The 11,268-nt window shown below is 38.7% G+C and overlaps 1 protein-coding gene across 6 annotated transcripts in view; it reads right to left on the bottom strand.

Moving 5' to 3' along the window:
• Positions 1–9,399: 9,399 nt before the first annotated feature.
• LOC112215989 (solute carrier organic anion transporter family, member 4A1) overlaps positions 9,400–11,268 on the bottom strand; it is a 42,387-nt gene continuing 40,518 nt past the window's right edge. For all 6 annotated transcript variants that reach the window (XM_024375525.2, XM_042299407.1, XM_024375528.2 and 3 more), the window contains one exon: positions 9,400–11,148. In XM_024375525.2, coding sequence (XP_024231293.1) covers positions 10,969–11,148 — 180 coding nt within the window. In that variant the 3' untranslated portion in view covers positions 9,400–10,968. The remainder of the gene's footprint in view (positions 11,149–11,268) is intronic.

Below are 11,268 nucleotides of genomic sequence, written 5' to 3'. Positions count from 1 at the left end.
TGAGTTGTGTGTGATTGTTTCCTGTTGTAATGTTTGTTTCACATTTCAGGACTGTTTCGGTTTTCGTTTTGTTATTTTGTATTCTTTAGTGTTCAGTTTCATATATATATATATATATATATATATATATATATATATATATATAATATATAATGGTTAATGTAATACAATTTTACATTTGATTATGTTTGGTTTTCGTTTTGTTATTTTGTATTCTTTAGTGTTCAGTTTCATATATATATATATATATATATATATATATATATATATATATATATATATATAATATATAATGGTTAATGTAATACAATTTTACATTTGATTATGTTTACCGACAAGGTATTACATTAACTGGGTTTATTACACAAACAAAATGTAAAAGTTATTACATTTGCCGGCGGTATTTGATTTACCGCTGTTGCCTTTTGACAGGAAATCATTTGACACCTATTCAGATTACTGTAGGTTTTCAGGGTTTTAGGGTTTCAATGGCAGGATGATGGGAACTGGGTGCAACAGGAGGCTGGGGTCATCATGGGTACCTGTTTCCACCTAGTGGTTAATATAGTCAGATCCATTTGGGGGAGAACATTATCTCCACTGAATGATCATATGAATAGTAGTAGACTCAATCACAAGGAATTTTGCAACTTTTATTTGTTAAAAAGCAGCTCAATTCAAATTCCGTGCCCAATTCCATTTTCAGTCTTGCATTTCTAAGACATGTCTCCAATGTGCTTTTTTCCCCATTCAGAGCCCCTATCAGGGGACAAAGGCAAGGCCTTATGACAACTGATTCACATACACAAAAAAACATCACTAACTACTAGAAAAAGAGAATACCACACAGTAACTGGTCACATTTGATAAGGTGACTGTCTCAATTCCCATTGAAGCTTACAGTTTACATGGAGTTGTATGCTCTGCATGTTTGTGTTTTTCTTAAATGGCTGAGTAGTTGAGTTACTCACTGTTCTGACCTTGCTTGTGGTAAAAAGAGGGGTTGGGGTCAGTTCCATTTAAATTCCAGTCAATTCAGGAAGTAGTAGAATTTGGTTTATTTTCTGAATTGACTGGAAGTGAAATAGAATTGACCCAAACCCTGGTAAACAGGGGGCACAAGATGTTCAACATACTGTACTGTTTTAAATGGCATAGTGATGCTGAATAATTCATGGGTATAACACAGTAAACAAAGCATTCAATGGTGTTGATAAACTAGAAGACTACAGTATGCCCTCAAAATGAAGGGTGCAATGGGAAAGGGAAGATGAATGCTGTCTGTGGAACCCCCATATATTCCTGTCTCGATCAGTGACTGGTCTCACAATAGTGCCACAATTAGGGGTATCTGTCATTGGGGGACTGTTGCCTTTGCTTTGGGGTCAACTTTTGACCTAATAAGGAAGGTTTTGCTACACAGTACACCTGTGTATCTGGCTACTTACAGTAGGTACACATGAATGATACAGTACATTCCCACTCAGCACTTAATGTCACTATGGGAAACAACTCAAAACCACTGAGCCTGAACTGAATAGTTTTCATTCACATTGGATATTCAACATACTTCATACACAAATTAGTCGGAAAGTAATTCATAACACATTTCATAGTACATGAGGACCCATACAGTAAGGACATTAAATTAACTTCCTACATAATTGGATATGGTAAATGCATTGGTACAGTAAATCACAAAGAAGGTGATGGTACAAAATAAATATTCACAGAAATGTACATGGTAATCTTGCAGTGCAACCTCCATACATGTCAATGCAACACAACATCACTCTGTTATCTTAGATTTTTCTTCCTCATTCAAGATTTGACACAACAGCAACAGTAGATGATAATAGATTAGAGGCACATTAAAACACTGTTGCATACACAGCCTCCTCATGCATTCATTCCCTCTACACACAACCACACATGTACAGTACACGCACACACGCACAAATGCAGTAAACCCAGTAAACTCATCCATCCAACTCCCCTCAGCTCTTAAAGGCACTGTGTTGTGGTAAATCTCCATAGCTGAGAAGAGCAGCAGATAGTCCAAGGTGTTCAGATCAGAGTGTCTCCTGACTGGGGGGTATGGCATGGTTGAATCAATGAGAGGCATTGGCCCATCGCTCTCACTGGCATTGCAGCAGACTTTAGCCCTACGACCTTCTATCATTAAGCGACAGCTCCATGGCAATATATACTCAAGACTGATGTTGGACCAGTTGCACAGTGGGCCTCACAGGCTGCAGGAGAAGAGGGCTACTGTTTGACCTCTCCTTCCACCTCCCAGACCTGGGGGTCTCCTTTCCTTTTCTCCTTCCAGCCGATCAGCAGGATCTGTGTCACAGGTTACATGACAAGTTGTTTATTCCTGAGCTCAAGAAAGGGGAGGATAAGAGAGATAGTGGGAATAAGAGATGAATGAATCAAATATATAGTTTGAATGTATGTGTAAAGAGACTGTATTAATATTCATATTATTAAAAACAAAAGTGTCAAGTTTCCTCTTAACTTAAGTCCGCAATCTGGATCTCTGCATGGTCTCTTTGAAGGTCCCTTCTCTAGCCTCCGGATTAAAACCCAATTATGAGTGTACCATTATGTGTGCCATATCATATACTGGATCTTTAAAAGATACAACTTTCACATGACCCTGTAGTTTACCAATAAAATGGGCTGTTGGTGATGTAGGTATACTGGTATTCATATCCCAAAATACATAAATGAACTTACCATAACAAATTGATATAGAACGTTAACAAAAATAGACAAGATCCTTCAACCATGGAGAGGTAAATACCTATCTTTATGGAAAAATCACCCTGGCTAACTCTTTAGTCATATCACAGTTTACTTATTTGTTATAGCACTACCCACACCAGACAACTTGTTTTTTAAACCATATGAGCCAAAAATAGTTCAATTTATTTGGAATGCTAAGTCAGGCAAAATTAAATGTGACTATTTTATAATGAAATGAGTTTGGGGGGCTGAAATGCTTCAAAAAGTATTCACACTCCTTGACTTTTTCTACATTTTGTTGTGTTACAGCCTGAATTTAGAATGGATTAAATATAGATTTTGTGCCTCCACACAATACCCCATAATGTTAAAGTGGAATGAAGTTAAGAAATGTTTACAAATGAATTAAAAATGAAAAGCTGAAATGTCTTGAGTCAATAAGTATTCACCCCTTTTGTTATGGCCTAAATAAGTTCAGGAGTAAAAATGTGCTTAACACGTCACATAATAAATTGCATGGACTCTGTGCAATAATGATTTTTTGTATAAATGACCCCACCTCTGTACCCCACACATACAATTATCTGCAAGGTTCCTTAGTCGAGGAGTGAATTGTAAGCACAGATTTAACCACAAAGACCAGGGAGGTTTTCCAATGGTTCGCAAAGAAGGGTACCTATTGGTAGATAAAAGACATTGAACAGACATTGAATATCCCTTTGAGCATGGTGAAGTTATTAATTACACTTTGTGTGGTGTATCAATACACCCTGTCACTATAAAAAATATAGGCGTCCTTCCTAACTCAGTTGCCAGAGAGGAAGGAAACCGCTCAGCGACTTCACCATTAGGCCAATGGTGATTTTAAAACAGTTACAGAGTTTAATGGCTGTGATAGAAGATAGAGGATGTATCAACAACATTGTAGTTACTCCACAATACTAACATAAATTACATTGTGAAAAGAAGGAAGCTTGTACAGAATAAAACATATTCCAAAACATGCAACTAAACATGCACTAAAGTAATACTATAAAAGATGTGGCAAAGAATTGCACTTTTTGTCCTGAATACAAAGTTGTATTTGAGGTAAATCCAACACGACACATCACTGAGTACCACTCTTCATATTTTCAAGCAGCATAGTGGTGGCTGCATCATGTTATGGGTATGCTTGTCATTAACAAGGAAAATGTAGTTTTTTAAAGAAAAATAAACATAATAGAGCTAAGCACAGGCAAAATCCAACAGGAAAACTTGGTTCAGTCTGCTTTTCAACAGACACTGGGAGACAAATTCACCTTACAGCAGGACAATTACCTAAAACACAAGACCAAATATACACTGGAGTTGCTTACCAAGACGACGTTGAATGGTCCTGAATTACAGTGTTGACTTAAATCGGCATCAAAATCTATGGCAAGACCTGAAAAAGGCTTTCTATCAATGATCAACAACCAACTTCACAGAGGACATTTAAAAAAATAAAATAATGGGCAAATATTGTACAATCCGGGTGTGCAAAGCTCTTAGAGACTTACCTAGAAAGACTCACAGCTGTAATCACTGCCACAGGTGATTCTGACATGTATTGACTCAGGGGATTGAATACTTCGCTAATCAAGATATATCAGTGTTTAATTGTCCTTTTTTTAAAACAATGTTAGAATTTGTATTCCACTTTGACATTACAGAGTATTTTGTAACACAACAAAGTGTGGAAAAAGTCAAGGGGTGTGTCATGTTCGTTATAAGGATCGGACCAAGGCGCAGCGTGGTATACGTACATTCTTATTTATTTAAAGAGTGAACACTGAACAAACTAACAAAATAATAAAACGAAATGTGATCGAGTGCTGACAAACGAGTGCTGACAGGCAACTACACATTGACAAGAACCCACGAACACAAAAGGGAAAATGGCTACCTAAATATGATGCCCAATCAGAGACAATGATAAACAGCTGCCTCTAATTGGGAACCATATCAGGCTACCATAGACATACAAATACCTAGACCTACAAAACCCCTAGACAATACAAAAACTAGCATACCCACCATCATCACACCCTGACCTAACCAAAATATAAAGAAAACAGAGATATCTAAGGTCAGAGCATGACAGGGTGTGAATACTTTATGAAGGCACTGTAGGCAGTGCATTCGGAAAGTATTCCTATGCCTTGATTTTTTCCCACATTTTCTTATTTTAGTCTTATTCTAAAATGGATTAAATAAAAAAAATCCTCATTAATCTACACACAATACCCCATAATGACAAATTGAAAACAGATTTTTAGAAAAACAGGAATACCTTATTTGCATAAGTATTCAGACCCTTTGCTATGAGACATGGAATTCAGCTCAGGAGCTTCCTCTTTCCATTGATCACCCTTGAGATGTTTCTACAACTTGATTGGAGTTAACCTGTGATAAATTCAGTTAATTGGACATGATTTAGAAAGGCACACACCTGTCTATATAAGGTCCCACAGTTGACAGTGCATGTCAGAACAAAAACCGAGCCATGAGGTCGAAGGAATTGTCCGTAGAGCTCTGAGACAGGATTGTGTCGATGCAGAGATCTGGGGAAGGGTACCAACACATTTCTGCAGTATTGAAAGTTACCAAGAAAACAGAGGCCTCCATCATTCTTAAATGAAGGAAGTTTGGAAACACCAAGACTCTTCTTGGAACTGGCCAGCTGGCCAAACTGAGCAATCGGGGGAGAAGGCCAGGGAGGTGACCAATAACCCAATGGTTAGTCTGACACAACTCTAGAGTTCCTCTGTGGAGATGGGAGAACCTTCCAGAAGGACAACCATCTCTGCAACACTCCACCACTCAGGCCTTCATGGTAGAGTGGCCAGACGGAAAACACTCCTCAGTAAAAGGCACGAGACAGCCCACTTGGAGATTGCCAAAATGCACATAAAGACTCTCAGACCATGAGAAACAAGATTCTCTGGTCTGATCAAACCAAGATTGAACTCTTTGGCCTGAATGCCAAGTGTCACTTCTAGAGGAAACCAGGCACCATCCCTACGGTGAAGCATGGTGGTGGCAGCATTATGCCGTGGGGATGTTTTTCAGCGGCAGGGACTGGGAGACAAGTCAGGATTGAGGGAAAGAAGAACGGAGCAAAGTACAGAGAGATCATTGATGAAAACCTGCTCCAGAGTGCTCAGGACCTCAGACTGGAGCGAAGGTTCACCTTCCAACAAGACAGGGACGCTAAGCACACAGCCAAGACAACGCAGGAGTGGCTTCAGGACAAGTCTCTGAATGTCCTTGAGTTTCCCAGCCAGATCCCGGAATTGAACACAATCTAATATTTCTGGAGACCTGACAAAAGCTGTGCTGCAACGCTCCCAATCCAACCTGACAGAGCTTAAGAGGATCTGCAGAGAAGAATGGGAGAAACTCCCCAAATACAGGTGTGCCAAGCTTGTAGCGTCATACCTAAGAAGACTTGAGGCTGTAATCGCTGCCAAAGGTGCTTCAACAAAGTACTGAGTAAAGAGTCTGAATACTTAAATAAATGTCATATTTCAGTTTTTTCTTTTAATACATTTGCAAAAATGTTTAAAAACATGTTTTTGCTTTGTCATTATGGGGTATTGTGTGTACATTGGTGAGGAAAAAAACTATTTTATCAATTTTAGACTAAGGCTGAAATGTAACAGAATGTGAAAAAGTAAAGGGGTTTGAATACTTTCCAAAGGCTCTATACATAGCTACCTCAATTACCTCGTACCCCTGCACATCGGCTCAGTACTGGTACTCACTGTATAGCCATGTCATTTTTTACTCGTTTGTTATTCATTATTTTAAAATCTTTATTTTTATTGTCTTTGAATCTGTATTGTTAGAAAAGGGCTGATAAGTAAGCATTACATTACCTGTGGCTGAAAAATCAGTAGATTCATTTAATATTAACCTTACAAATAGCAGTGTTGAGCGATTTGGAAAGCCACAACCAACCAATCAACGATATAATAATAATCTTAGGAAAAATAATAATCTTTAATTTACAGTCTGTGGATACTATGCAATTAGAAAGGTTCAAAATTCATGTAAGCAAGTTGAGAAATGTATGTCACGTGGAAATCAAGAGGTTTGTCTACTGAGATAGGTGGGATGGGCTGAGAGTATCTGAAGGGTGGGATTAAAAAGCTCATGATCGGTAATAGTTATTATTGAAAACATAATATGCTGAGTGTACAAAACATTATGAACACCTTCCTAATATTGAGTTGCACCCCCTGTTTCCCTCAGAAGAGCCTCAATTCATCAGGGCATGGACTACAAGGTGTGGAAAGCGTTCCACAGGGATGCTGGCCTGTGTTGACTCCAATGCTTCCCACAGTCGTGTCAAGTTGGCTGAATGTCCTTTTGGTGGTGGACCATTTCTTGACACACTCAAACCGGTGCACCTGTCACCTACTACCATACCCCATTCAAAGGCACTTAAATATTTTGTCTTGCCCATTCACCCTTGCATATGTGTGAATGGCACCTATACACAATCCATGTCTCAGTTGTCTCAAGGCTTAAAAATCCTTCTTTAACCTGTCTCCTCCCCTTCATCTACACTGATTGAAGAGGATTTAACAGGTTACATCAATAAGGGATCATAGGTTTCACGTGGATTCACCTGGTCAGTCTATGTCATGGAAAGAGAAGGTGATCCTAATAGATGTACCGTTATAAGATCCGTCAATGTAGATTCAAATGGCTACTGATAATGTTCGATATCATAGCTACTAATGGGTCAACATTTAAAAAAAATAAATATTATCATTATGGTCACAACATCCACTGTTGTTTCTGTCAGTACATTCATTCATACTGTGTTTGGTTTTCTGTGTATGTGTATTTGAGCGTGATATCTTTATGAGTATTTAATGTTCATTAATGTGTCCCTGCGTTTATTTGCCAAGGGTCATAAATGTAATGTCTGCACACAAACCAGACAAGACAGACAGCAGCGCTGCTGAGTTATGACTCAACCAGTATCCATGGAAACTGATCCTTTGTCCTACAATCCTCTCTCCTACATAGTTTGTCTTCTAATCCTGTCTCTTTTTGCGTGACCTTGCTCATTTCTTTAATACTGTTCTATGAAGAACCCGGTGACTATTAAATCCCTCAATGTGTTGGGTACAAAAGTGCCCATGTTTGTCGGCCTAATGTTTTCAGTGCCAGTGTCTGTGTTTTGATCTGTGGAAAAAAAAACTTGTTTCAGTCATATTCATCGAATCCCCTGGAATTAAAAAAGCAGAAATATTTGGCTGTTCCTATATAGTTGTGGGTTCTGCTGGCTGAGTAAGAGGATGAGAGAATGTGTTTGTTTGAGGAAGACACAAGAGGATACAGGAGGAGATACAGAAAGTAAGAGAGAACTGTGGGACATATGTCACATGCATTTGTCATTTGTTTGGTTATGTGTATATACAGTACCAGTCAAACGTTTAGACAAACCTACTCATTCAAGGGTTAATCTTTATCTTTACTATTTTCTACCATGAAGAATAGTAGTGAAGACATCAACACTATGAAAAACACATATGGAATCAGGGAGTAAGCAAATAAGTGTTAAACAAATCAAAATATATTTTATATTTGAGATGATTCAAAGTAGCCACCCTGCTGAAAAACAAATGAGTGCAAACCAGACGGGATGGCGTATTGCTGCAGAATGCTGTGGTAGCCATGCTGGTTAAGTGTGCCTTGAATTCTAAATATTCCTAGTGTTTTTTGGCACAAGCAAGTCTCTTCTTATTATTGGTGTCCTTTAGTAGTGAGTTCTTTGCAGCAATTCGACCATGGCCTGATTCAGTCTCCTCTGAGCAGTTGATGTTGAGATGTGTATGTCACTTGAACTCTGTGAAAAAATGTATTTGGACTGCAATTTCTGAGGCTGGTAACTCTTATGAACTTATCCTCTGCAGCAGAGGTCACTCCTTTCCTGTGGCGGTCCTCATGAGAGCCAGTTTCATCATAGCCCTTGATGGTTTTTGCGACTGCACTTGAAGAAACTTTCAGTTCTTGAAATGTTCCGTATTGACTGACCTTCATGTCTTAAAGTATTGATGGACTGTCGTTTCTCTTTGCTTATTTGAGCTGTTCTTGCCATAATATGGACTTGGTCTTTTACCAAATAAAGCCATCTTCTGTATACCACCTCTACCTTGTCACAACACAAATGATTGGCTCAAAGGTGTTAAGGAAAGTAATTCCACAAATTAATTTTTAACAAGGTACACCTGTTAATTGAAATGCATTCCAGGTGACTACCTCATGAAGCTGGTTGAGAGAATGCCAAGAGCGTGCAAAGTTGTCATCGAGGCAAAGGGTGGCTACTTTGAAAAATATCAAATATAACATTTTTTGGTTACTACATGATTCCGTATGTGTTATTTCATAGTTTTGATGTCTTCACTATTATTCTACAAAGTAGAAAATAGTAAAAAAATAAATAAAAACCATGTAAAGAGTGGCTGTGTCCAAACTTTTTACTGGTACGTGGTACATGCGAGAGAGTTTGAAGTGAGCAGACACATCCAATACTTTCAAATACCGATAAAACATCTAAACAAAACAAATGATTCCATTGTTCACCTGTTGTTTAAAAAAAACAGGACATCTTAAGAAACATTTTAATAAAATTCATAGTTTCCATTTCATTTACAAAAGTACCAAAACAAAATCCAAAAGTCTAATTTTACGAAGTGCTAGGGAGTGAGGAGGCATAACAATAAGACTAGGAATGTTTGTGATTACACATACTCTGTAATGGCGGTCAAGCCCCGCTCTCCCCAATTGGAGAATGGTGGAGAGCTGATCTGGAGGCATTTGGGTCCATAACAAATGAATACATTTAAAACAAAAACATGAGAAATGCAAATTACCAACAAGTTGTAAAGTGTCATTACTGTTACATTAAACAACAAAGACTATATTTTAACACTTTATTGAACAGGGTAGTTTTAGGGGAGATTGTTTGTCATGGTAAACTTCTGTGGGTCCATTTTTCTAGTGTAAATCATTAACTACAGCATCTTTATACAAATATGTCTGGACAATATCAAATCATGCGGAAAACAACAAATTGAAAGACTATATGAGCAATCTGTGCTTTTAATTTCCATCATAAATAAATGATCTAGATCACAAAACAGAAGAGAGATTGGGGCAATGCTACTTTGGCACACTTGTAGGTTTGGATAAGAGGCTTGTTGTTCTTGTTTTTATGGCAACTCATTCCATTAGTGCATTGTTCCTACAATTTTTTCAACCGGCATACACTGCCAGAATAACTCTCATATAATACCATTGTCTAAATTCATCAGAGCTGATTAGTTTTAAAGTGCAGCAATGTGTCTGGTTGTGAAAAAGGGTCTTGGTATTACCCCTTCATACAAAATAGTTGGTGGATAGTGGCCTCTTGGGTTTTGTCTTCACTTCTGTTAAATGGCAGCCTGCTACAGGTCATTCAATATCATACATGTGCTAAAGGCTGTCATAAATAGGTGTGTGCTCTTCCATTTGTTAAAATATATGTGTGTTTTTTTTTCAATAGGTATAGTTATAATAACAGTAAGTGCCTTTAAATACTATTGGTCTATAGTTTTTATATGATATGAAAATTCTGTTTGTCTTTGTATTTCAATTCTGTTTCAGTGTAGATTAAAAAAAAGATGCATCTGTGATAGGGCAAGACAACAGGGTTGTTTTACGGGTGTAAATGCCTCTTTCAACACTCATAAGGAATGCTTCATACTCATGGCATGACATAAGCTATACAAACAGCCCCTATGTCCCATCCTTTAGACCCGACTGGGAAACAAAACAAAATCTTCATTTAAAATTGCGATTTTGGACTGGTTTAAATCCCAAAGGCCATCAGGAGAAACCTCTTAGCTACTTGTCAGATTATCCTCTGACCCTATCTGTGACCCTAGTCTTTCATCACATCACATCACACACACCCCAAGTTCAGTGGGCTGGCAGTGGAGGGCAGGCCGATGGGATGAACGTGGGGTCAGTAGGTGAGACATGCCCTGGGGTGATATGTCTATGTGTTGGGAGTGGCTATGAGACGGGCTGGCAGTGGTGGGGGAAGCAGTGGTACGCCACACACACCAACATACATGTGCGGTGAGATGTGGGGTGATACACACTGTAGTGCAGGGTGGGTGGGGTCTGAAGTCATCATAACCTGGTGTGTACATTGGCGATGATCTCTGGTGGAAGGTCCTTGATGGGGAGGTCCCCCGTCTCACCCCCGCTGTCCCCCGGCCCATGGTCGGTGCTCTCACAGCTGCTCTGGGGTGACTCTGGAGGAGGCTTGTACAGAACACTGGCAAGCAGGAAGAACAGCGTGCCGAGAACCTGACAGAAAGAGGGAGGGAATGAGACATGCACTACAGTTAAAGTAGGGAGAATAGAATTCTCTCTCAGTTAAACAAACATTTGATATGGTTACGAGTATAAAGAAAATCCTTGAACATA

This window comes from Oncorhynchus tshawytscha, linkage group LG16, assembly GCF_018296145.1.
Source record: "Oncorhynchus tshawytscha isolate Ot180627B linkage group LG16, Otsh_v2.0, whole genome shotgun sequence".
Classification (NCBI taxonomy): Eukaryota; Metazoa; Chordata; class Actinopteri; order Salmoniformes; family Salmonidae; genus Oncorhynchus; species Oncorhynchus tshawytscha.
Note: the sequence above shows the minus strand (reverse complement) of the source record. Positions and strands in the feature narration are given on the sequence as shown.